This window comes from Rhinopithecus bieti, unplaced genomic scaffold, assembly GCF_001698545.2.
Source record: "Rhinopithecus bieti isolate Rb0 unplaced genomic scaffold, ASM169854v2 scaffold_40368, whole genome shotgun sequence".
NCBI classification, from domain to species: Eukaryota; Metazoa; Chordata; class Mammalia; order Primates; family Cercopithecidae; genus Rhinopithecus; species Rhinopithecus bieti.
The window spans coordinates 2,169,544-2,197,024 of NW_016817546.1; the positions used below are offsets into that span (position 1 = coordinate 2,169,544).

The 27,481-nt window shown below is 55.2% G+C and overlaps 1 protein-coding gene across 2 annotated transcripts in view; it reads right to left on the reverse strand.

The window, feature by feature from the left end:
• The window catches only part of CAMTA1 (calmodulin binding transcription activator 1), a 980,313-nt gene that overhangs the window by 300,051 nt on the left and 652,781 nt on the right, over window positions 1-27,481 (reverse strand). For both annotated transcript variants that reach the window (XM_017856059.1, XM_017856060.1), the window contains one exon: window positions 13,286-13,357. In XM_017856059.1, coding sequence (XP_017711548.1) covers window positions 13,286-13,357 — 72 coding nt within the window. The remainder of the gene's footprint in view (window positions 1-13,285; window positions 13,358-27,481) is intronic.

The following is a 27,481-nucleotide window of genomic DNA, read 5'->3' on the forward strand; positions in this document are numbered from 1 at the left end:
CACACAGACACATGCACTCTCACACATGCACTCACACACACATGCACACACGGACACATGCACTCACACGCACTCACACATGCACACACGGACACATGCACTCACGCATGCACACACATGCACTCACACACACATGCACACATGGACACATGCACTCATACACACATGCACACACATGCACTCACACACAAGCACACACGTGCACACACGGACGCATGTGCTCACACACGTACTCAACACATGCACACACATGCACTCACAAGCACACACACATGCACACACACACGGACACATGCACTCACACACATGCATGCACACGCATGCACTCACACACAAGCACACACACACAAGCCCAGATGCCCTCACACACATATGCACACACACGGACACACGCATTCACACTCATACGGACTCACACAAGGACATACACATGCACTCACACTCATACACACACATTCACACACATGCACACACATTCACATACATACACACTTGTGCACTCATACACACTGACACACACTCATACACACATTCACACACATGCACACACACATATCTTCTGCAGGAGGCAGAACACTGGGCCGAAGGGAAGCTGAACCCACGGGAGCACTTGGCTACATGGGTTCGGTGGCTGTCAGCTGGTGGGGCTGCTCTGGCAGAAGCAGTTAAGGGAAAGGTAGAGAGGCAGAATTGCAGGAACAGCAAAGAAAGACACGAGGCAGGATGGCTTGGCATGCTGGGAGGTGGCCTAGGTTCCAGGGCCTTCAGGCTTGGGATGCCTGCTGAGCTGGGTTGAGCTGGGCTGGGCTGAGCTGGGCTGAGCTGAGCTGGACTGGGCTGGGCTGGGCAGGAGGCTCGCCAGCACCAGCGCATCTTACATGGCAGCCCAATGAGGCCTGGGGAAGACACCCTGGGCTCATGGCTGCCTTCTCCCAGCAGCCAGGTGGAGCGAGAGGACAGCTCTGTTAATATTCCCCATCACCTAGGGGGACCCTGGCATGTCTGGAAAAAAGAGCAGAAAATCCCCCAGGACGTCCTGTCCATTTTGGGGTGGTGATAGGGATGGCAAGAAGCCTCCTTCAGGCCCTCCCAGATCCTGACTCCAGCAGGAAGGCAGGAGAACTGAGAGGGGAAGCTTGCAGAGCAGTGACGCCTGTGTACAGCTGTGTGTACCTGTGGGTACCTGGGCAGCCTGTGTACACCTGTCTAGCCAAAACCATTTGCCAGGAGTCTGAAGCAGGTGGTGTGTCTCCCGTGGGAATACAGAACCTGCATCCTGAGAGCCACTGAAATATTAACGGTGCTAAAAGTGGTGATGACACCATGTCATGGGACTTCCCTGTTGAGCTAGAGTCTCTGACACGCCCACGCAGACCAACGTCACCAGCTGGGCGCGGCTGGAGGCCCAGAAAGCTGCTGACGTCCACACGCAGAACGGGTCACCCACGGCCCACGTTTTCCACGGCATTCTGTGCCACTACGTCTGGATTTCACTCTTTGCCCTTTGAATCACTTCAGAGGCAAAAGAGAAAGTGATTCCTTGAGGCAAAGTTTTGTCTTTTGCTTTGGAAACTACAGTCTCCCTTTTGCTCCAAAGGAGATTAGAATATTAAGGACACAATGTCAGCTGAAGATTACATGAAAAGGATAATTAAACAAAAGCCCCATATTATAAGCCATCTAGAAGGGAAATTAAGCAGCTTCTGCATTCTCTGCATCTTTGAAGGATGTTTTTAGAGGGGGCAGGAATTGTTTGGCTTGATAAATAAAGATAGTAACCAAACTGTATTGCCCATTGTTCTGGCTGTATATGAAAAGCGATTGTTTAGCCAAGCTGACAGCACATGCCGTGGAGGCATAAACCCCTCTGCCGACGGAAGGATTAAGAGACTGACAAGTCCTGGATAATAAGACTAATTAATAATTTCCATCTCTAAGGAACTGCGGCTCCGGCAGCTTCATCCTTCCTCTCTCCCAGTCAAGCCTGGGCAGCCCAGTCCCTAAGGGCTGAGGTTTAGAGGAGCGTTGGCTGGCCAGGCCAGGAGAGGTCCTGGTGGCAGTCACAGTGGGTGGTGTGGAGCAGAGGGGTTTGGGGAGGGTGGCATGCAGGAGACAACTGCCAGAAGGTAGAGCTTCCATCTCACTCAACCAGACACCAGATTCCCACCTGAGGCTGCGGAACAAATGAGTTCTGTTCCTAATCACACAGTTGCATCTCACAAGCCTAGCGTTTTGCCGTTTGCAAGGTGGGCAGGATAGGACCTTCTCAGGGGACCCCTTCCCCGGCCACTGCTACTCCCACCCGCCCAATCCCCTAGAGTAAAAGCTGCTGGAAAGGGTGGGGTGACAACAGCCATCGCTTCCCAGGGGGCTGCCGAGTCCAAAAGACCTCTGTGTGTCTTAGCTCAATTCATCCTCCCATTCAGCTCGGGAGGGAGGCATTTCATTTTATTTTACCAAAAAGGAAATAAGGTTCAAAGAAGTTGATTCGGTTGGCCACCATCACTTGGCTCATAAGGGTGGAGATGGACTCAAAACCTTTGGCTCTGGTGCTCCCATGTAGGTGGCCAGGAGGAAGACTCTCCTGATGCCCCGAGGTCTCCCCTGTACTCAGTACCCACCCGTCCACACGGCAGGACCAGAGGGTGCCACCTCCCCAGAGGGCTCTGGCCGCACAGCAGACGTTGGCCACTGTAGTCTGTAAGGTGAAGGGTGAGCAGGGGGGCCTGCAAGGGGACCTCTGAGAAAGCCGACTGGATGTCCTCCTGTCGCCCAGTCCCCAGACGTGGGGAGGGGTGAAGGAAGGAATCAGGAAGAGGGAATCTTCTAGAAAATGCCCAGTGACTTTCCTCAGAGAGGATAATGGCCATTTTGGGAGCCCTGCTGTATTTTTTGGAGGCTTCAGGTGGGTACAGCAGTGGCCTTGGCATCGTAAATTGCAATCAAGCAAAGATGTCTGAGCAGGAAATACCATCCACTCTGCCGTGCAGCCTTGGCAAGGGTCCTGAAATCTTAATGGAATTGAGCAATTTTTTGCATAGCACCATAAATTCCCAGTGTCTACCTTATCTCCTCATCACGTTATTCAAGGGACATTAAATGGAGAAAGATGTGGAAGCTGCCAGCTAGAATGAAGCCAGACCCAGAAGGCAGCTCAGGAACCCTCTGGCTGACACAACCTTTCATCCTCAGCTCTCTTTTCCAATACCCGCCCCTCCCCAGCTGCGGGAGGGCTTTGCTAGTCCAGATGAAGCTTTCGAGGCGGCTTCTAACACCAGGGCTGGGTTTCTATCCCTGTCCTGCAGCTTCTGGACTGAGTGAGTTTCTCAGTGTCACCATGGTCACTCCTGCCAGGGTTTCCTCCTACCTGGGGCACCACTGGAGTCCTGGCCTCCCTCACACCCCCTTGCCCTTCTCCTAATTATCTAATGACACAAGCGTCTGCTGGGGTCTTGTCTTTTCTGCAGGCTCCGTGAAGGGAGCTGGTACTGAGTCTTCGGCCAGCCTTCCCTCTGCATGGCGACGGCTGCAGAGGCCCAATGTGAAGCACAAACCCAGCCTCCTTTCCACATATTGACAGTGACTAAATGCTGGCCTCACAGGCAGGCCAAGCGCTTGCCCACAGCCTTCGATGACTATTGTTATTGCTCCTGATGACAGGATGAGGATGGCCACTGCTGTCACTGTCAGCTGGGGGAAGCTTGCACGGCCACGCAGAACCTGCATGCCCTGGTCTGGTGAGGCTCTTCCTGTCCTGCTCTCTTCTGAGCCCAGCAGAGAGACAGGAGGATTCCAGGCCCTTCCCCATGCTCCCCTCCAGATCACCTGGCTGGTGCTGGTGCTGGGACACCTGTCCTGAGGGCCTCCTCCCAGACAGCCCTATGCTGGGTGAGGTATGTGAAATTGGCTCATGGGAACTGGGATCCCTCAAGCGGTCTTGTTAGTCTCACTGGGCACTTAGCACTGTGACCCATGCTTGCCTCATGTCAGAGGGCATGGAAACTCCCCCTCCCCATTTCTTGCATCCTTCAACTTTGGGCTCACCTCCTCCAGGAAGCCTCCCCTGACCACCCAGCCCATTCTGTGTCTCCTTCTCTGGATTCACCGTCTTGACCAGCTTTAGGTACCACCGACTAGGCTAGGGTCAGAAATGGCTTTGAAGCCACAGGGTCCTCCACCTGCTGTCCATGCAGGGATTCACCCCAAATGTCAGGGCTTGGCCACTCCTGTCTCTGCTGCCGAGTTCCAGCTACCCCTTGGAGTGGAGTGGGCTGGCTCAGTGTCCTCTACCGAGGCCCACATGCTCTGGAGCGTGCCTATGGTCAGCTCAGCTGTGGCAGCCAAGGGTGTGGAAGAAAGGCCCCATCAGACTCCAGACTCACAGGGACGCCCAGGGCCACGTCAGGGGAATCTTGGGGTTTACGTCAGGGTCGGTCAACCTCTCTTTCGCCCTTCTTGGCATCGGGACTGGCCCCTGTGAAGCCAGCACATCCAGGCTCGGCAAGCTGCTCTTCCTTCTCATCTCTGTTCACTGCACATGTGTGCCCCTTGGGCCTGTGGCCGCTGTGGCCTGGGAGCTCCCCCAGGACAGGGACCATGTCGGTTTAAAGTGCCTGGACCCGCGCCCTGCCTACCCTGTGTCTTCTGGAGCCCCTTATTCTCATCCTGACCCTCAGTTTCTTCTTCTGTGAAACACTGGGACGAACTCACCCCAGCCCTTTCCTTCCCAGGGTAGCTGTGAGAACCAAAAGCCAAGCCTTGAAGTTCCTGATCAAGCGCTCAATCGTTGTCACCCGCGGCCAGGGCTGCGGTCCCCTGAGCCACGCACGGTGGTGAGCATGTGTAGGGGGACGTCACCCGCGGCCAGGGCTGCGGTCCCCTGAGTCACGCACGGTGGTGAGCATGTGTAGGGGGACGTCACCCGCGGCCAGGGCTGCGGTCTCCTGAGCCACGCACGGTGGTGAGCATGTGTAGGGGGACGTCACCCACGGCCAGGGCTGCGGTCTCCTGAGCCACGCACGGTGGTGAGCATGTGTAGGGGGACGTCACCCACGGCCAGGGCTGCGGTCTCCTGAGCCACGCACGGTGGTGAGCATGTGTAGGGGGACGTCACCCACGGCCAGGGCTGTGGTCTCCTGAGCCACGCACGGTGGTGAGCATGTGTAGGGGGACGTCACCCATGGCCAGGGCTACGGTCTCCTGAGCCACGCACGGTGGTGAGCATGTGTAGGGGGACGTCACCCGCGGCCAGGGCTGCGGTCTCCTGAGTCACGCACGGTGGTGAGCATGTGTAGGGGGACGTCACCCACGGCCAGGGCTGCGGTCCCCTGAGCCACGCACGGTGGTGAGCATGTGTAGGGGGACGTCACCCATGGCCAGGGCTGCGGTCTCCTGAGCCACGCACGGTGGTGAGCATGTGTAGGGGGACGTCACCCATGGCCAGGGCTGCGGTCTCCTGAGCCACGCACGGTGGTGAGCATGTGTAGGGGGACGTCACCCATGGCCAGGGCTGCGGTCTCCTGAGCCACACACGGTGGTGAGCATGTGTAGGGGGACGTCACCCATGGCCAGGGCTACGGTCTCCTGAGTCACGCATGGTGGTGAGCATGTGTAGGGGGACGTCACCCACGGCCAGGGCTACGGTCTCCTGAGCCACACACGGTGGTGAGCATGTGTAGGGGGACCTCAGCATCAGCCACGTCCCCACTCTTGGTGGCTGAGGGTAACACATGGTGCTTATAAGACCAAAGATACCAGGACTGGGCTGTGGGATGGTGCACAGATGGTCTGGCAGGCCTGGGGCACCTTCTCTTCCCTGCTGACCCCAGATGTGGAGGCCTGGACGCCTCAGGAAGCAACTTGCTTCCTTTCCTTGAAGCACATGGGTCCAAATGTCCTCTTTGGGGCAGAGTGTCAGCCTGACAACAATGCCTCCTGTTGCTCTAATCTCCCCTGAGCCAAGCCTCATTTGGTGGGAGCCGTGGGGCCCTGCCCCAGCGACGGGTGACGGTGGAAGGCCCAGGTACAGAGCCAGTTCCATCGGGCTTTATTTCCCAGCCACTTCTATTTCACCCTGATGAAACATAAAAATGGTTACTGAGCAAAAAGCTCAGGTGTTTTTTATGAAGCTATAATATTCTCCATTTTAAGAAAGATTTTTTAAAAGAAGAAAGAAAAAGAAAGAAAGAAACGATGTCCTCTTAAACTAGTTTGTGCATCCTAGAGATGGCCTGTTGGAGAAGAGCCCAGCTCACCCGAGTGGAGAGGTCCCCACCACCAGGAGGAGGCCACAGGCTAAGGGGCGAGCACGGCCATGCTCTTCTGGGTGTCCCACTTGGCCTGCAGTCCCTTCCATGACCGAGCTCACCACCAGGGCAATCCTTCCTGAGGGCTGCAGGGCATGGTCCTATGGGGAGGTGCGGAGGGGCTGCACTTTTGGGGAGACACTTGGGTTGCGAAAATGCTGTTCATTCTCCAAATAGACATCAAGTCTGTTGGGTGGCTGAGGGACATTTATTGCAATGACAGCACCATCATGGTATAGCCTTGGCTCCCTTCTCTGTCCGGGCTGCAGAAGATGGTGGTATGAAGGGTGGAGAGGTTGCCTGTACCAGTAGGACTCCTGCCTGGCTCATGCTTTGGGAGGGGCTGGCTGGGCCTAGCTCAAGCCCACTGGGAGAGAGAAAGCAGAGGTGGGATGTTAGGGATGGGGTGGGGATGTCACAGATGCTTTCTCCGGGATTCAGGATGTCAGCTTACAGGTCTACCTGGTGCTAGCAGCACCAAGCTGTCATCCGTGGGATGCGTGCCCTGTGCCAGGAACTGGGTGACATTTTAAATGCACAGCATCAATGCAGACTTCCTCAACACTGTTGTTGAGCACTCCCTCAACAGCCTCTGTAGTCCGTGCTGCTGCTGGCTCCATTTTATGGATAAGCAAACTGAGACTCAGAGAAATTAGATAGACTGCCCAGAGTCACACAGCTAATAGCTGCTGCTTTGCTGTTGGCTCCATTTTATGGACGAGCTAACTGAGACTTAGAGAAATTAGACAAACTGCCCAGTGTCATACAGCTAATAAGTGCTTCTTTGGGTGATCCTAACCCCACTATTTGATGGGTCTAAACCCTACCCCACACAGAGGGCTGATGGCGCCCATCCACTCACCCAGTGTTCAGGGGGTGGCCCTAGAAGGGCAGCCTCCTGTGTGGTTGCAGCGGGCAGGAGCTGGTGTTCAGGGACCCTGCAGGATGCCTAGACCTGACACAGCAGCACGCTTTGGTGCTCCGAGAAGAGACATGCTCTGAGGACCCTTTTTGGGGAACCAGAGGCAGTCAACTCAGAGGGGCCATTGCATTCCACAGCCAGGTTCTGGTGTCAGTGGAGAGAAATATACACTAATGCCCCAGTGTGGAGCTGGACTCATCTCAGACCCCCCATGAGATGCCACGGTCCCTGGAGCAGGGCCAGGAGGGCTCACGGCCTGCTCTCTGCTGGCTGGGGGTGCCTGGGACTCAGTTGCCCTCAGGGACCTGCAGGGCCTGTCCCTCTAAAAGGATTCTTCAGCAGTGAGGGGCCCCACGGCCCCTCTTGAGGGCTGCAGCAGGAAGGGAGGACTCCCTGGGGGCATGCCTGGGCTGAGGCCTACAGGGCCTGTGTCTGGGGCAGAGGCTGAAATGGCTGTTGGCTGCAAGGTCTCCAGAACAAGGAGCAGAAGTAGCTTCTCTGGGGCCTGAATATGGAACTCCAGAGGCTGTAGCAGCCTGGAGAGGCCATTTGCCCTCCTCCTCCTCCTTGGGAGAGCCCCAAGCCTGGGCTCTAGGACTGCTGGTCCCTCTGCCATGGAGCTGCCCAGCCCCAGCTGTTCCTCCTATGGGCCAAAGGGCTGAGGACGCCAGTGGGACCTGCTCTGGCTAGAGAGATCCATGTTCTGGCTAACTCTGCAGGGTTCCCATGGAGGGCAGATGGCCTGGGGCAGGAGTGGAACCGGGGATGTCTCCCCCAGGGCCTCTCCCTGCAGTCTTGCCCTCCTCCCCTCTCTGGGAACCACCCTAGGAAACCCTGCTTTCAGCCGGAGGGTGGACAAGAAGCTGACCACGCTGGGGACAGAATACCCACTGATTTGGGGATCTAGGGCTTCAGCTCTCCCCTGTGAACCTGGTTTCGGAGTCCCAGGCCTCGTGGGGAAGCCTGGATCCCACCTGGAGGCAGCCCCATCGAGAAGGCATCTTATTCCTCTCCTGGGGGGTGGTGAGTTCCAGGTAAAGGCATCTTCGCTCCTGGACATGGGGGCCCTTTGGGGCCAGGACAGCCTGGAGTGAACCCCATGGTGAACCGGCATTGTCCCTTCCCCGAGTGCCCACTCAGCAGCACCAGCCACAGAGGCTGCTGTGGGTGGGCTCTGTTCTGGCCACAATGCCTGTGGTGCTCAGTCTCATGGTGCCTGCTCTAGGGGGTGATGGCACCCCTGTGCCCTGCACCCACTACTTCTAGGGGGACCCAGGGCTGGCAGAGGCTCATGCGGGGGCAGCAAGCAGACAGCGTCCAGGCTGAGGGCCCAGCAGCTGTCCCACTTTTTGGCCACTTCCGTGATCTGTGACAAGATACCCAATCTCTCTAATTCTCAAACGCCTCATCTATAAACAGGGGTGACGGTGGCGCCCCCACGGGAGGCAGTGGAGGGCAGCGATGATTGCCCCCTATTGACTGAGCAACTGTGGAGCTTCTCGGAGCCTGTTTTTTCCGAGGTGAAGTGCCGTGCGCGGTGGAGGCTCATTGCCAGCCAGGAGCCAGCACCAGAGGCGGCCAGCAGCATGGTCACTGCTACTGGTGCTCAGGGAGGTCCAGGCAGAGCTGGAATCCAGCTCCTCAGACTCTGAATCCAGGGTCCCCCCGAGGAGCTCAACTCCTAGAACTCAGGCCCAAACATCTTCCTGTTCCAGTGATTTGGGAGCCCCGGCCTGCACTGCCACCCTGGCCTGTGGTCTCCTAAGGCCCCGGGGTTCCCCGTCTCCCTGAAACTGTGCTCTTGCCCCCACAGGCTTGGTCTGTGCTGCCAGCGTGGGCCAGGAAGGACCCCCCGCTGCCTCCACCCAAGCAAGCTGGGCTTGGCAGCCAAACAGCCCCAGCCTGGCAATGGCAGCCGTGCGGGGACACACCCCCAGTTCACTGGAGCACGGAAAGCAGTCATTAAGCATTTTAGAGGACAAGGGCACAAAGAAAAACACTCATTAGAAGCAGAAATAGTTTCCAAATGAGCCATACAGAATCTGCAGGGAAGTCTGGCCTGGAATGGGGGCCTGGTCCCCTGAGGGGGCAGGCAGAGAATGCAGAGAAGGATGGAAGGTGGAGGACCTGGAGAAAGGTGCACACGGGAGGTCAGGGGGCCCTGAACCTCTGCTGCCTACCCCTCGAAACCATCAGAAAATCCCAAACAGGAGGGACTGCTCTGTCCGGCTCACCCCTTCATGCCACCTCCACCTCACGAGGCTCAGGGCCCAGTGGCTGCAGTGATACCCACATCAGGCAGTAGGGGTAGAGGCCAAGGCATCAGGAGAATGGAGCACTGCCCGATCCTCCCCTGCCTGCCGGGCGGCCTGGGCCTGGCCCTGCTCTCGCTGGGTCTCAGAGACCCTTCTAGAAAATGCACTGGGCAGACTCAGGGAGCCCAAAGGCCCTGTCAGCTGTGACACACAGAGCCCCCAGCAATGCTGACGATGTGTGCCACCAGCAGAGGGGAAGAGATGGCCTCCTCCAGGTCATGGCTCTGGCCCTGCCCAGCTGGAGTGGACTGAGCTCAGGTCATCTGGTCCCTCCCCAGCTGTGCTGGTGACCTCACATGGTGCCCACTGGTCATGCCAATGGTTTTATGCATCTGTGGGCCAAACGGGCTTTAGTGCCCTGCCTGTGAGAGGCTTCCTGCCTGTCTCCTTGCTCATAGCTTAATAGAAGATTTGTCAGCAATGAAGAGATAGGGAGGGAGGGAGAAGAGGACAAACAGAAAGGCAGAAAGAGACAGAGAGCCTAAAAGACAGACAGACAGACACAGAGAGGTTAGCACCCTTTCCTGAAAGCCCACCTACTCAGAAGCTTACGTGCCACGTCAACTCGGGCCCTCCTCTGTAAGTCTTGGCACCAACCCTGAGCTCCAGGCCCCGAGTCTGTGAGGCCTGCTCATTCCTGCTCCGGGGTGGACAGGTCACCACAGCAGAACATGGCTCTCCCAAATGCTGGCTCCTGCCCTGTGGTGGCTGTGGCTCTGTGCTGGGCACTCAGGGGAGACAGGAACGCATATGTCTCCCTCGGGGAGTTAACTAGTTGGAGAGGAAAACCCAGGCCGACGTAGGCAGACATGCCCACTAAGTGCAAAGTGGCCTTGGGTAACATCAGCTGGAGCATCTCAGAGGGCAGGAGTGAGTTCACGGTGGGCTGGCAGGAGGCAGCCACTGAACTGAGGCTACAAAGGTGGGGCAGTGGGTGCTGTTCCTTGGAGAAAGTCTCCTTTTTCCAGAAGCACCTCTTCCTTCCCTTCCTCCCTCCCTCCTTCCTCCAATGCCCTTACCTTTCTAGAAGGCTCACCCCCTGCAGGGGACTGAGAGAGCATAGTCAGCCCATCACTCCCTTTCCTAGTGCCTCCTGCATTCAGAGGACCAGGCTGGCTCGGGGCTGGCATCTGAGCAGCCTCCTTCCTCAGCTCCCACCATGGGCGCTGTCCTGACACCTTGGACCCCACCTAATCCTTTTTCTTGGTAATTGGTGTCAGAGACAAACTTGAGCCAATTTCCATCTGAGCCAGTATCTCATGGCTTCTTTCCTATTTAACATCAGAGGAATTAAGCCTGGCCACGCCGTCATTATCCTGGTGTTGTAATTAGCACCAGAACAAATTGCCCTGAGCGGCACCGGCTGCCGCATTGGCTCTGGGCTCCGAGCAGGACGTGTGTTGTGCTAATTGCTTTGGCCTTAGCTCCTTAACCTCCTGTTGCCCCACACAGACCCGGGGGAGCAGGAGCCCCCACACCTGTGTTCACTCCCGCTTTGTGATCTGATGCTGGAGGACACAGAGGAGAGGGACGGGGAGGGATGGCTCCCCCGGGCTCAGGCAGAGAAGATGAAGAGGCCCCAGCTCGGCCATGAAGAAGCCTGGTCCTGCCATCCCGGCCTTTTGGGAGACTCCGGCTTCCCCGCCAGCTGGGAGGTAACGAACCAGACACACATGAATCAGTCCAGGTGTATCTCCAGCATACGGAGGCTGGGACACAGGAGCGCCAGTGAGGGAGGGCTGGGGCAGAGAGCAGGATCCCTCTCCTCTCTTGGCCCGAGGAGAGGAGCAGGAGCAGCTGAATCTAGGAGGGACCTGGAATGAGCAGAATGCAGCTTGGGAAGTCAACAGCTCAGACCTCGTGGCTGCCCAGTGGTGTCTGATTCCAGGAAAGTAAATTTAGTGGAATTAAAAAGCCACAAGAGCATGATGGAATGAGGGGAGGCAGGCGGAGGCGTGGGCGCAGGAGAAAAGGCCTGGAGGAGCGGGTGGCTGGGCTGCTGGCAGGATGCCAGCTTCCAGGTGCTGCCCCGACAGGAGGGCAATGGCTGAAGAGGTGTTCTGACCAGGGGGCATGAAACCGAAAAGGGAAAGGGCAGAAACCAGGCCCATGGGGCTGGAGGCCCGGGAAGGAGTGAACAGGGCTGCAGGCTGCATTGGATAAATGGTGTTTCTTGGGAAGCCAGAGTTTGTCCCTGGGGACTCAGGGACAGGCTATGACTCTGACTCAACCGCCAGAACTCTGGCCTCGGGTGGAACCCCACCCTTCATCCGGTAGAGGAGAAAACCCTCTGCCAAGGGGTGGAACACCTTGGGATCAATTCCTAGTAACAAGACCCCGAAAGCCTCATCCCATGACCATGTGACAACTCCCCTTGTCAAGGACACAGGTCTGAGCAATTAGAAAAGCAGGTGCTAGCACATCAGCCTCCAAGGGAGGCAGAGCCAGGGAAACTGATGACAGGGTAAGGTATCGGGAAGCAGCCCCTGCGAATCAACACATCGCTGGACGGTCTCGGGCATCGTTTGCTACGGAACTTGCTGAACCACAGACAGCTATTTCTGGGAACTGAGGGAGAACAGAAAGGGTTCGGAGGCTGGGGCTGGGCAGAGCCGACGGACAGAGAGCCTTGTCTAGGCTGAGCCCCAGCCTCCACATCGAGATGACTCCGGCCCTGTGGGTACCTTCCAGACCAGCTCTCCTGGGACCATCAGCCTCTCTGCACTCCACGGCATGTGTGACTCTTTTCTCCCTAAGCTTGTGTCATAGCGTTGGGGGTCTTGCTTCCCCAGCTGCCAGGCCCCTCCAACGACACCCCCGCCGGGTCAGAGAGATCCTTAAACCATCAAGGCCCAGGGGTTTGCTGTCTTGAACAACAGAAAGTAGAACCATGGTGGGAAAGGCCTCAGGCAGCAACTCCTGGGTAGAGGCGACAGTAAGAACTTGGGGTGACAGAGGCAGGCCATGGGGAATGGGTGCTACCAAGAACAGCTGCAAATCAGAGGATGCATTTTGAAAAGGACCTATGTCTAGTCCGACTGCATGGATCCCTCAGACCTTCCCGCCCACACGGCAGGCAAGACAGCTGGCAGACAACCCCCAGAGGGCAAGAGGCCAGGTGGGCCTCCCGCACCTACCTGCCCCTGGCTCAGCAACACTGTGCACAAACACCATGGACAGAGATCTGGGCACCAGGCCACTCTCCCACAGGAATGGCCAGCATGCCCAGCCACGACCTGTTCCATCCCTGCCACGGCAGACATCACAAATCGATTACGGCGCTCCTTCCTCCTTTCCCCACAGCTATCCTAATTAATCCAACTGCACCTGGCAACCTCTGGGAGCCTGTTTTCCACACGTGCCTTGTAACTAACCCACGAGAGAAAATGAATTTACAGCTTTTAGCCAACAGGCATTTCAGGGCAGGATACTTGGCCTTCTTTCTTGTCCTCATCAAAAGAACACTGAGGCACCTTGGCAGCTGGAAGCACCTAGGTTTATTTCCCATCGGTGGGTGAAAGCTACCCCTGCCACCAGGCCTTCTCCCCTTCCTGACACCTGACAACACCAGCCCAGCCACTGTGCTGGCCTCAGAGCCACAACAGCCGAAGTCTCCCTAGGCAAGCTCACCAGGGCTCTCAGCCCGAAACCGTGTCGCATGCGGAGCCCCGCGCCCTCAGTGCCCTCCACAGACCCTTCCCGAGCACCGGTGACGGAAGAAGAATCCAGTCCCAGCCACCTACCTGAAGGAGCCAGTAGCACCTCCGGTGGAAGGTGGGGATGATGGAGGAATGGACATAGCAGCCGTACAAGCACTAGGGAGAGAGGAAAAACGAGAATTCAGTTGGAAAGAGGGAAGGAAGGAAGGAACGAAGACAGCGCAACAGAGAAGGAGCAAGAAGGGGCCACAGCCGCCCAGCAGCGGCCCAGGGAGGCCGAGGGCACCTCTGTGTCTGGCTCCAGCTCTAAGACTAAGGCTCTGGGACAGTACCTATGAAGCCCTGTAGGGACATGCCAGCCGGCAGACTTGATGGGCAGCTGGGGCCTTACCCTCTGGGGGCCACAGAGGTATCGAGAACCCAGGACAGCCAAGGACCAGGGAAATGTACCTACATATGCATTTTCCTGTAATTTTAGGGGCTTGGATTTACTTGGAGTTCATTCCTAGAGCCTAGGTTAAGACCCTTTGGGGTACAGGGAAGGGCTGATGGTTATAGAATTCATTGAAACACACATGCTGTAGATCTTTCCTGGCCAGGGTCCCCTGGCTGGTACGAGCCCAACCCGGGGGGACAGGGTGGGGTGACACTTCCCAGGATGGACCTCTAGAGCTTGTGGGGCCTCTTGTGCATCCCTGCTTGTTGATTCTGCCTGTTTATTCATATATTTGTTAAGTAATCCTGCATCTTTTGCAGATGGATTTGGTTTTGGAAAACAGCCAGAGTCAGGTTGGAGAAGGTGGGTGGAAAGTCGAGGTCAGGAAGGGCAGACTGTGGGTCGGGATGGCTCTCGGGGGCCCGTCACCTTGAGCCAGGTGAGCAGAGTTGATGGGTGGGTGAGGTCATCGGGGCTGGCACGTTGGTAAGGAAGGCCGCCCTGCTCTGATTCTCTGGCGCTGCCTGTGTGTTCAGAGCTGGGCACTGGGGGCCAGGCTTGCTGGTGAGGTGGAGAAAAGGGCCTAAGGAGAACCATTGATCAGGTCCCTCTTGCAATCCAGCTGGAGGGTCTGAGTGAGAGGGAGGGGCCCAGCCTTGAGCAGGTCATCAATTTGGAGAGGGAAGTCTCATGTCACCCAGTGATGGGGGTCCCCAAAGCCAGGGGCAAAGTCTTCTTTTTGCGCCTCTGATTCCAGACTGGAATGATCTCCCTTCCATCAGCGTCAGAGTTCCCCTGGCTTCCCACTGCATCTGCTCCAGCAGGGGTGGGGCATAGAGGGGAGGAAGGTTCCTCAGAGCCACACAGGACATCCACTAGGTGGGAAAAGGCCTCCCCCACCTCTCCTTGCTCATTTTAATCTCACTGTTGTCCCCCACACCCTTGAGCCAGCTCTCCAGAGAAATGCTACCAGTTCCACATTTAAAGCTTTCATCAGCTATTATTTACACCCCCAAAAAGACCGCGTGCAATTTGGTTGAACTAGGAGTCCACTGGAGCCCTGCCTGTCTGATTAGCAGAGTTGAAAGAGAAATCATTTTGGACTATGGGATTCTGGCTGCAAGAAAATCAGATTTCAATATGTTAGAACTTTTACAGATCACTGTCAGCTGGGACTTAAGCCCTGTATAAACCAAGCAAACAAAGCGGAAATTAATTTAAACGATTCCCTTGCAATTCTTCCCCATGAAATGTATTTATTATTAAGAAAGCAATATTCTTTCTTGACTTTTCTGGTTTTCAAGACACGGTGTTTTGTTTTCGTTGTTTTGGTTGTTTGATAACTCACTCCTTGCCAAAGGAGACACACGTCTGGACCTTTTTTGTAAGCGTTTGGTTGCAATGAACAAGCAACACACCTGTGACATTCATCAGCTCCTTTCCTTTGGAATTTGCATGTTCTCACAGGCAGGTTCATTACTTTGACTCCTGCGATGAGCCAATGGAGGGAGATATCAACGGCTGAGGGATGTTTTTCTCAATCCTTTGAAATAAGAGGTTTCCCTCTGCTTTTTCCCCACTCTGTTCGTCGCTAGACTCTGCAATGACTCGCCCTCTTCACCTGTCTTGTTCTCTGTCCGCTACTTTCTCTTGGACTTGAAAAGATGGTGGTTGATTTTCACCATCACTTCCCCTTCGATTGCCTACCTGTCTGCCTGGACTGGGCTTTAGCATCTCTGAACCCCACACTCAGAGGTGAGCATTTCCCAAACACCAACTGTGTTTCCTCGGTGAACGTACAAAAGAAGAGGAAGGCCCAGGCCCGCTTTTCCCCGAAGCCTCCTAACCCCTTTCTGCTGACAACCTGGTCTACCCACAACTGCCCCAGAACCATCCAACAAGCAAAATGAAGTTAAGATTAAAGAAACGCTGCTGTATCTACATCAAGGCTCATGCATTTGAATCAGAGGAACCCTCGGAGCCTCACTCCAGAACCCGGTTACTCAGATACTCCTCTAACCACTGTGGCAATCCCATGCCCCGGTCTTCTTGGATGAGAAGCGTGGTCCCCAGATGGCGGGAGGGATGGGAAGTGCGGCTGGAGGTGGATCCCTGATAGGCAAGGATCATGTCAAACGGTACCAGAGGAGGAAAGAAAAACGCTACACAAAGAGCCCCAGGGACTCAGGAAGCCCACGGGCAATGGGACCCCTTCCATGTTGCCTGGCTCAGCACACTGGGCCACCCCCATGGTTGGTTATTTGGTTAATTTTCCCATCTGCCTTCTCAGAATGGGGGCTTCTGAGGGCACGTGGCCTCAGGCTTTTGAATAAAGATATCCCAGTTCTTCCCACTGGCAGCTCCAGGACACAGGTCCCAGGAAAGGACACCTGAGACAGTCAATGTTTAAGTTTTGCCCGTGGCACCCTGAACGCTAAGGACTTCTAATACACGCTAGAAAACAACTGTGAAAAATGGCTCTCATTTAGGGCTTAAAGGGTTAAGCTTCAGTTTCAAGGAAAGCTGACTTGTGTGGAGTCGTGGTTTGCTGTCCAACTGGGGAAAGCATCTCACAACAATCCACTCCTGGTGAGCCGGGGTGGAGCCTTGCCAAGAGGTGGAGCCTGCCTGGGGTGGGAGATGTGTGACTTGGGCTCCGAGAATCCTTGTCCTACCAGGCCGTACCATGGGTACAATTTAATCCTTTCTCTCAAGTGGCTGTGTGGGCAACGGAACCCTTAGGACGCTCCTTGGATCCTCCGTGCGTGTGCACCCTCATCAGTGACTGTCACCGGAAGGGGACATCAGAGGAGGTTGCAAAATCTTTAAGGATGAGCAGGGTTTGCTAAGGGAAGCATAGCGGCAGGAAAAGCAGCCGGTGAAGGACAGGAGATTCCCCCTCCCCTTCCCTTCACCCCTTGGCCCAAACCACCCACGGTGCAGCCCTGACCCCAGGCTCTTGCTGCCACCACCACCCTCACTTTGCAGTCTTTTCACCAGATTCCAGGCCATATGATAAGGTCATTACCAAGTCAACTGGGGATTAATTGCACAATATTCCATGAGGCCATTCCATGGCGAATCCATTCCCTTTACCCACTAATCAGAAAAGTAATCAAGTTTGTCTGTAGTGATTTGTGTTGTACAAATTCCTGGTGCTTTTTGATCAGGCTCTCGGGGTCCTCTGGGGTTTCCCCAGTTGAGCTTTTCACTGGGGGGAGTCACATTCCGGGGCTCGTGGATAAATCTGCGTAAGTGTGAGGTGCACACGCGTGTGGGAATGTGAGGGAGTGCGTGCCACGGATTCCCTTGTTTTTGTGTATACACAAAAAGGGAGAGAAAGGAAGCAACTAGGTATTTATAGGAAACCTGGGAGGACGTCAGCCTTCAGATGAAAGCAACCTTTGAATCAGTTATATTGGGGAATTAAGGCCTGGTAGCTTCCCCTTAACGTGGCAGTTGAGCAAGGAAAAACTTTTTCGTAAATATTCAAAATTTCTTTTATGACACTATAGGGCTTGCTTTTTTTTTTTTTTTTTTAAATAAAAAAGTAAAGAGGAAATTACAGGGGGAACCAACAGCAAACAAGAGCTCCCTTCAGCTCAAAGTAAATGCCTCAAAAAAGAAAGTGGCGTTTATGAAGGCAGTACGGCTACAGACTGCAGAGCTCCCCTCAAACGCGGTGAGGGTCCTGCACCAAAGAGAGTTCTGAAGGCTGGACAGCGATGGCTTAGTGGCCCAAGAAGGAAGCACCTCTCTTATAGATTGGGATGTGGTGGGCACCTCCCTTCCCGGACAGCTCTCTACAGCCTCATCTGATGCAGCACATTCCCGCCCGACCCTCCCAACCCCCACCACCATCTGTTTCTCTCTTCCTATCTCTGTATCTGTGTCTCTCTCCTTGCCTCTCTCTGTCTCTGTCCCTTTGTCTCTGTCTCTTTTTCTGTCTCTATCTTTCTCTCTCTCTGTATCTGTCTCATCCTCTTTCTCTCTCTGTCTCTCACTCTTTCTCAGTCTTTCTCTCTCTCTCTCTCGCTCTTTCTCAGTCTCTTTCTCTCTCTCTCTCTCCATCTCTGCAACTGTCTCATCCACTCTCTCCCATTTCCCCCATCTCTGTTTCTCCCCGTCTTTCTTTCTCTGTTTCTGTATCTGTCACTGTCTCTCCTGCTATCTCTCTCCATCTTTCTCTGTCTCTCTGTCTCTCCCTGTCTCTGTTTCCCTTGCCTGTTCCTCTCTATGTCTGACATACACACACCTTCCATCTCTTTCCTTCTACCTCATGCTCAGACTGGGGGAAGCCGCAGAGGACTCAGCAACCTACCCAAGGCGCCCTGAGCAGAGCATGCTCAGGGCATAGAGCCCCGGGAAGCTGATAGGGCCTGAAGGTCACCGCGGGCCACAGGGCAGCCCTCCTCATGTCCCTGCTCACGTGAACTCCCTGGCCCCAGGAGGCCTTATGTGCCCATCTACAGGCTCTGCTGCACGCGGTGCTACTCACCAGGACAGCCACCCCCTGCGCTGCCTCTGAAGACCCCACTCAGCCCGAATCCAGCTCAGGACCCCTCCGGGTGCCCCTGACCCAGTGGCCTAGCAGCAGACCCTGGAACACCCATCAGAGCGAGGCAGTGGGTATACGGGCGGAGGGAGGATGTGGGCTCTGCCTCGGGTCATTTCACTTTTCACCTGGGCAGCCTCGCCTCACCCATCCTGGGGGCTGGGGGACTTCCTGCTAAGAGCCAGATAGCAGATGTGTCCGACTTTGAGAGCTGGGTGGCCTCGGGGGTTACTAGCTCCGTGCCAGGGCAGGGGAGGAGCGGCAGGCGGAATGGGGTGGGGATGCGTCCCAAACAAACTACCATGGACACAGAAATCTGAATGTAGATGACTTTCAAGCATCATGAGTATTCTTCTTTTGGCTATTTTCAACAATTTAAAAACATGTGAAAACTATTCTTACCTCACAGCTGTGTAAAAACAGGTAGTTAGGCCGGCTGTGGTGGCTCACGCCTGTAATCCCAGTACTTTGGGAGGCCAATCACCTGAGGTCAGGAGTTCGAGACCAGCCTGACCAACATGGCGCAACCCCATCTTTACTAAAAATACAAAAATTAGCCGGCACGGTGGCGTGCGCCTGTAGTCTCAGCTACTCGGGAGGCTGAGGCAGAAGAATTGCTTGAACCTGGGAGACGGAGATTGCAGTGAGTCAAGATTATGCCACTGCACTCCAGCCTGGGCAACAGAGTGAGATTCCATCTCAAAAAATAAAAAATAAAAATACCAGTTACTTGGGAGGCTGAGGCAGGAGAATTGCTTGAACCCAGGAGGCAGAGGTTGTGGTGAGCCGAGATCACACCATTGCACTCCAGCCTGGGCAAAAAGAGTGAAACTGTCTCAAAAAATAAAATAAAATAAAATAAAATAAAATAAAATAAAATAAAATAAATAAAAATAGGTAGTGGGCCGGATTTGGCCTGTGGAGCATTGCTTGCTGACCTCTGACCTGTCAGGTTGGGACAAGTGTGGATTAGATCGTCCTTTAAAAAATTCCCAGTTTTAAATCACTGCTAGTGATGTTCGCATAGCAGGCGCTCAATATGTGTGATTTCCTGTGCGCCCTTCAGCAGGGCAGGGAAGGGAAGCGTGGCCCAGGCATACAGGAGATCATGGACTACGTATGTTACAGACACAAGGTAAGCTGCAAAATGTCTTTCCAATTGCACTTTGTTTGGGATGTTTGTTTTCTGGTCCTGAGTATGAGCATGCCTGGCCCTGTTCCCCTGGGGGAGCAAAACGACCCTAGAACTTCTAGTTGGCCTGCCATGAAGACCTTTTCTGGAGAAGCCCCCTTTTTGCTGTTTTCTTGGGTCCATGTCCCACAAGGAGGCAGGAAGCCCCAGAAACCAGGGGCTTGCTGTTGACCTCCCATTCTGGGAAAGTGTGAGGCCAGCATCTAATTTCACGGATTGCTCAACAAGTGTCTTTAAAGCTGGGCTATCTTACTTGGCAGCCACTAGTCGCTGCGGCTGTTCAAATTCAAATTGAAATGACGTAAAATTAAATCGAATCAAAGCCTCAGTTCCTCAGTTGCAGAAACCATATTTCACGCGCTCAACAGCCACATATGGCCGAGGGCTACCACACTGGACAGCACAGAACGTTCCACGATGGCAGAAAGTTCTACTGATGCTCCCACGCTAGAGAACACGGGTTAGGATCCAGTTCAGAGATGTTTGGCAGAGACACTTGGAGCTTGGGACCCCAGGGGCCATGATCTGGGGGAGTCAGGGCTTCAAGGGACGAGGACTTGGGAAATCAGCATGCTTGAAGGTTGGCACCTGCTGTTCTACCTGGGCAGGCCTGAATCAGCCAGTGAAGATTCCCCAGAGCCTTCTGTGCCTGTGATGGAAAAGCTCGTTCCTCAGCTCCCCTCCTCTCTCTTCCCTAAAACCTTCTCTAATGCAAGGATAATACCCGCGGGGGCCGCAGACAAGGGTGTTTAGGAGCAAATCTCCATCTATAATCCTCTTTTATGACGGTCCCTCTGCTACCTCCTCTGCAAACAGCCCTGCCCCAGTCCTAGCAGCCAGGCCACCGGGAGGGGTCAGAGAGCACCGTCAGGCTGGCTGTGGTGGCCTCCACACCCCCACAGCCCCTGTGGCTGGCCCCGGAGGCTCCACTGGGCCCATCTCTCTGCCGATGGGGAAGTGGCTGTCTACACAAAAGCAATCAGAGCGAACATAGATTTTTTTGGTGCTTGGTTTATCTCTCTTGCTTGTATCTGATGCACCCATGACAAAGATGAATAGTTTTTAAAATGTGTCTGGGGTATAAAGCTGATGGAAGAAAAACAGCTCATGAAGGGAAGGGAAAATCCACCTAGAAGATGAAGGTTTAATGCTTTCCTCAAGCAATGAGGGCACAGGAGCAGGTGAGAGGCAGAACCAGGACCTGGGGGGAGAGGGAGGGCAGTCACAGCCTCCAGAGCGGGGCATCCTGGGCCGGCCGGGCCGTAGCTCAGCCATCCAAGGAACGTGTGGGACCAGATCCCATGTGAGTAACTTTTCACTGCTGTCTGCTCTGTGCCTGCCTTGAGCTCTTGTCCTGCAGCCTCCCCCCGTCTCGTGGAGGAGAGAGATAGAGAGCATGTACATGCCAGGCAAACACACAAGACCAAATCAAACAGCCCTGTGGCTAAGCGCAGAGTACCGAGGGGGCAGGAGCAGCCCGGAGGATGAAGTGTCCCCTTTTCATTCCCAAGGTCAGCAAAGTCACCTAAGAGGAAGTGACATTTGTGCTGAGCCAAAAAGGGTGAGAGGGAATTGGCCAGGTGGACAACAGGTGGAAAAGGCCCGGCCAGGTGGACAAAAGGGATGCAAAGCAGGGGGGCTGCCACAGGCGAGGATGGCGGGTCCCTCCCCGGCTCTCTCATCTGTGTTCTGCATGCAGGGTGAAGCTGCGGGGGCCGAGTGCGTGACTCCACACACAGTTCTGCAGAATCTCCCCCAGGGGACCCACCGTGAGCGGCTGGCAGATGGCCTTGCCTTTGAAGCAAAGGCCCTGTGATTTTATGGCGCTGCCCTTCTCCACTGGTCCAGACTCTGTGCATCGAAGCAGATTTCCAGGAAGGACTCAGGGTTGCTCTGAGAACTGACGGCTCAAGTGCAGACTCAGGACTAGAACCTTGGCTCTGACCCACCCACCATCTCATGTCTCCATTTCTCCTCTCTGAATGCCTTCCCTGCGCTGTTTCTCTCCCACTACAGTCGGGCTGACTTCATGTGGCAGGCAGAGTCCCTTTCTTCTGACTGTGACTCAAGAGGCAGGAAAGTCTCTCTTTTCCAGATTTGGGGCGACAACACCAGGGACTTTGACCTACCTAGACTGCAAGCCCAGGACTGTCAGTGGGGTAGGGTGAACCTGAGCAGGGACCTGCAGCCTGGAGGGCAGATCTGGGAGCAGAAGCAGGGCCTGAGTGTGCTATGCTGATGTCCAACAGCAGGGCTGTGGGGCTCACAGAACGGGGTAAAAATGTGGTTCCTTTCCTGTCAAAGCCTAGATGTCAGGAAGAAGTTGGGGCTCCTCAAAGAGCAGGTGGGAGTGAAAACCTTCCAGCACTTTCCAGAGCTCCCCAACGAGCAGAAGGTACAGCGCGGCACAGGAGGAGGACCAAGCAGCCCTGTTGCTCCCCAGGGCACCCTGAATGCAGATGTAGATCCTGGGAGGCCTTGGCAAGATCCTGCATGGGGCAAGGAGAGAATGACATGGATTCCTCTTGCCCTAGTTCTCTAGTTGCACAACTGTCTTGCACAGAGGCATCTGTGGGGAAGACCAGAGCCTAGACAGGCTCAGCAGTTTGTCCAAGGTCACACGGCTAGGAATAGGCAAGATTCAAACAAGCATCATCTGACCCCAAAGATCTTGCTCCTTCCTCCCCAGCACACCACCCCCTGGTCCTTGCTCAGACACCCATGCCATTGGCTGATAGTCAGGTCTTCTTTGGGACCCGCCTTCGTCAAAGACAATGAGATGAAGTCCCGGAGCTGCTCCCAAGACTGTCCTCACTGAAGGATTTGGTTTGTATTAATCTCAGATTAGACCAAATGATTCAATTCACATATTGCCTGCAAAAGCACGGCGCCTCAGAACTTGTTAAATAGTGAATTGCTTTAAAACGAGTTTGAGCTAAATGGATTGCAGTCTGATTCAGCCTCTAGGTTTGGGTCACAGCAGAGATTTGGAATATTAGATCATCATTGACCAGGGCTCTAGCCCAGCCTCTTTCCTAAGACAGTCTGCAATGGTGTCTCCCAAAGCAGCTTGTGGTCCTCCCACACCAGGGGACTGAGGCCAGACAGCAATAGCGCCGGCCTGGATCCCCAAACCCTGATGCCTTCAGGTTATGAAGGCAGGTGCCGGCCACAGCTCAGGCCCAGGCTCCCCCAGTGGGACCAGAGGCTCCCCTGAAAACAGCCCCTTAACACTGTACTTTCTTGGGGGACACCTCTGGGCGGGGGTGGGAAGGCTCCCCGAAATTCATTCTCCCGGGCTCCCTGGGAGAGTGGCCGCCCCTTGGCTTGGCATTCTGGCTGGTTCCGTCCTTCCACAATGTTAAGTTGCTCTTTCTGCCATAGTGGACCCAGGAGGATGAGGAAGGGTAGCCCTTCCAGGGACGTCACCACCCTCCTGGAAGGAAGAGTAGTATGAATCCCTCTCTGCAGATGTGGGAACTGCGGCTCAGAGGCGTCAATTCCTTCCTTGGCAGAGGTCACAGGGGCACGACAAAGCTAGAATCGGAACTCCAGTCCCCTGGTCGACAAAGCCTAAAGGAGTTCAACCCCATCTCCTTTGTCAGAAGCCCTGGTGCACACCCTGGAGGGACACAAGGGACCAGGTGGCCCAGTCTGGCCATGAAGTTTGGCTCTTTCGAGATGGAGGCGATTGAAGAGCAGATAGAAACCAGGAAGGACAGCAAACCTCAAAAAGCTGGTGACCCGCCACCCCCCAGTCCCCACCCTCAGACAGGAAGCTGGAGAGGGAAACAGCCAGGAGAACCAGGCAGTGCCAGGCAGGCGCAGGACACATGGGCACCCCATCCCATCATGAGGCAGAAAGTACCTGCGAGCCTCTGGCCCTGGGGGGCAGGACCGACACCCCTGGGCATCTGGGTCAGCCGGAGCCCGAGGAAGGGGGCTCCTTGGGCAGTCAGAGAGGAACAAGAAGACCAGCCAGGTGGGAACCCTGCAGACCCCAGAGCTCTGCTCAGGAGGGAGGACAGGTGTCCCATCAAATGAGGAACAGGAAGGAGGGCCCCTTGGTCCGGACAAGGATTAGTGAGAAACTCTGCAGGAGGGTCATGGAGAGAGGGACACTGGGTCCTCAAGCTGGAGGCTCCCCCAACCTCTCTGAGGAATGTTCTAGATTGCTTTTGCAGCATAGGCCCTTTTGCGAGCTGGAAGGCAAAATGGGAGCAGAGGTAAGAGTCGTGGAGAACTGCGCGTGCTCCAGAAAGGAACCAGGGAGGTGTGCAGCCTTTCCCAGGGACACTGAAGGGCACGGGACCCAACCTAGTAGTCCTCTAGGAGGCTGGCATCCGTGCCTCTGCTCCCACCAACCTCCCCTCACCTGAGCTTCTTCCTGCTAGGACCCCCAAGTATCTGCAGGAGAAACATCTAAATAAAGCGGCTGCTGGCCTAACAACGACATGAGTGAGGAGGGCAATAAAATTAAATGAATTTTAGATAAAAGTCATAAAATCACATTTAAAGATATAAATAAAATCTCTGGAGCTTCAGCTTTATTGTTTTTTGGGGTTCCAAGATTAATAAATTAGTGGGCACAAAATGGAATAATAGCTAAAAATTGATAATAAGGTAAATTTAGATTTAGAGAAAGAGTTTATCCGAGTCATGAATCTCAAGTCAGAGAAGGCCAGGGGTGGGTGAGGGGTACAGCGGCGCAGGGGGGGGGGGAAGGGAGATGGAAGGGAGGGAGGGAGAATGGGAGGGAGGAAGAATGGGAGGGAAGAAGAATGGGAGGGAGGAAGAATGGGAGAGCGGCACTGAACTCTGCTGGGCCTCGCTCCATGCTCCATATGGCCTGTCCCCATCGGCTCTAGCACCTGCTGCTTAAGGTCAAGTCCAGGAACCTGGCCACTCTCACCTGCCTGTTTTCCCATCCTCTGAGGACTTTCAGCCAGGCCCACATGGGCCCCTGCTGTGTCCCAGCACCTGCCAAACCACTTTGGGGAAGGCAGCCTGGCTCCTCACCCTGCACAGGCCCAGCCAAGCAGGAGCTGGAGAACTGCACCTTTCGTGTCTCAGAAATCTGTCCTGATACCTGGTTCCCCGTGGACCCCAGCAAAGAACAGGCTTTCTCTGAGCTGGGTGTGCCAGGCCGCTGGGCTCTGCAGTCCTGCCACCAGCAGGAGCTCTGCTCAGTGTACGTGTATATTCTTGCTCAGTTATCTCCCACCCACGGGCTCTTGTTCTTTTAGTCTATTTCAATATATCAGTGCTGTTGCTATCTCAAATACTTCCTAAAAGTACTGGACATAAATAATATATAAATAAAGTGAAATTCCCTCTCTTTGATCAAAGTGTACCGTTGAGACCTATTTCTTGGAGCCCTGCCAAGTGGTTAGAGCTGGTCTCCAGAGTGGCCTGCCTTCCCCCTTCCCACTCCCTATCCTTCCTTCCTCCCATTCTTCCTTCCTCCTTCTCTCCCTCCCTTCTTCCCTCCCTGCCTCCCTCCCATTCTTCCTCCCTCCCTTCCATCTCCCTCCCTCCCCTACTCCCTCCCTCTCCCTCCCTCCCTCCCTCCATCCCATTCTTCCTCCCTCCCTTCCATCTCCCTCCCTTCCTTCCTTCCTCTGTTATAGGCACCCCCTCACCCTTCAACAGGTCTGCCTGCGTTAAGCACAAGGAATCTCTGATGAATGCCTGCAAGTAGCTCTGGGTCTGATGTGTTCCTTGTCAACAGCCTGTTAGGCCAGCAGTGGTGGTGTGCATTTCAGCCTCAGGGATGACCAACAGTGGGACCCTGAGCCTTGGTAAGGAGGCCCAGGCTGCACCCTCTGGCGCTGGGAGCTTCGGCTACACAGCCCCAGGTGGCCGGCCTTTCTCCCTACTCATCTGCCATTCCCAGAGGACAGCAGATGCAGATGCCAGCAGCCCACTCCCCAAGGCCATTCTGGACAGCATGGAGGGCCAAGTGCTGCTCAGAAATCAGTCTCTCTCTTCGCCTGTGGGCAGGCGCCTGTGGGGCTGGCACTGCTGGAATTCCTGGCTGTGATTACTACTCAGCTCCAGAGCCTGCTGGAATCCAGCTCCCCAGCGCCACCCGCTCTAGGCACCCGTGACGCCACGCCGGTACCTACAGCACACTCCAACATGTGCGGCTGCATGCGGCCAGGGAGTCTGGGCCGGGATTCTTGCCTAAAACAGACAACGGGGTTTTGTTTATGAAGCAGGTGGAGGGAAATGCCGGGCCAGTCTGTGGTTATGTTAATGCAAGGCTGAGCTGTCTGCCAGGACATTAAGTGGAGTCGGATTCCTGAAACCAGCTTTCATCAGCAGACTTTTAAGGTTAGAATTACTCTCTCCTCTCCAAGGCTTGCCAAGGTTAATTCGGGCCTGGGCATGCAGAATTAATGGGCTGGGCAGAGGGAATCCGCCTTTTCCCGATTTTTTCTCAAGTTCACAAAAACATCTCTACAAAAGAGAGCAGACAGCAGGGCGGCATCAGACCCTCCACCTGGGAGCCAGCGTCGGAAACACACGCAGACCCATGCCGAGCTGCAGCTCCTGCACTAGGGAGGCAGGAGGGATGGGCAGCATGTCTTGTCCTGGAACGGACTAAGCAGGGTCTGCACAGCAGCGCCCCTTCCCCTGAAAACAAACGTGCCTCAAACACCAGCAGACGTGCTGCCCCAGCCAGGCCGGCCCTGGATGTCTCCAGGGCCCTGAGTGCATCAGAACCTCCGAGGCTCCGACACGGAGCAGGGGATGAACCCCAGCTGTATCACTCAGTCTCACTCAGCCCCAACTTCCTCATCTGTAGAATGAAAATAGTAATAATGGTGAGTCTTAAATAATAACTGCTACGAAAATAAGTCTGCTGTTCAGCAGAAAGAAGGGCTACACTGTGAGGGCTCTGGGATCTCAGGCAGAGGAGAAGCCAACCTTCCTTTAACACAGGGACTGAGGAACTTTGCCCCTTGAAGGAAGAGGCAACGTCTCCAGGAAGCTCTGCACCCTCAGACCCAGGATGACCGAGGCCTCGCACCCAGCACTGCTGTCCAGGCCTCAGACCCTCACGAGGAGAGAGCTGAGTGGGACGAAGCGGGGCAGAGGCCCCTCCCTACCCTCCCCGATCAGGCAGAGAAACTCACTCGGTCCTCCCGGGTGGAGGTCGGGGTGCCTGGCCTTGGGCCTGGGGTGCCTGGTGGAGGTTTGGGCACTACGCCAGATCTGGGTTTGAAACTCACCTGCACATCTTAGCAGCACTGATGACTGTGGCCCAGTGGCCGGGACTCTGAATCACAGCGTCCTCAATAGTAGGGAGGGGAAGAAGGATGACCTGATCTTGCAGGTTTGTTGGATTAAATGACAATACATTTGCAGTGACTGGCACATAGAAGGTCTTCAATAAACACAAGCCTCCTCAGTTTCCCCAGATACAGGGCACTTTGTCCCCTACCTGCCCATCTCTTGATTATAGCAGGATCCTCCTAACAGCTCTCAATGGCTTGGGCGGCCACCTGGTCGGGGACTCCCGCCCAGGAAGCGTGAGGCAAGGCTGCCTCTGCCATTTCCTCTCTCAGCTTCCCCAAGGAGTCAGGGCTGTTTTAAAATAAACAGCGGCTTCCCAGGACTCGAGAGCCCTGCCCAAGTGCAAACAGAAAGGGGGACAGAGTCAGAGCTCCCCCCAGGGACATAAGCTCTGGGATCCCCTCCTTACTGGATGAGCACAGGGACCTCCTTTTACAAAAATGTCAGATCCTCCCCGGTTCTGGTCAGGTCTCCCCTGAAGTTCCCAGCTTTCTTCAGAACCAACCGCACAGGTCTTTACCCAACACGTCTGCTGCAGCTCACCACAGTGGATGCACCTCCAGGCTCCCAGGCTGCTGTGGGGGGCCGGGTCCCAGCATGAGTGAGCAAAGACTCCACAGCAGCTCCAAGGAAAGTGGGAACCCCACCGTCCCTCTCCTTCCCTCCCTCGGGGGGTCTGCTGTCTGCCACCACCACCCCTTCTTCTGCCTAAGGGTCAGCTCTCCAGGCCTTGCCTCCTACTCAGGAGAGAGCAGGGAAGGCCAATGGGATCAGCCAGTTGCCCGGAACATGGCT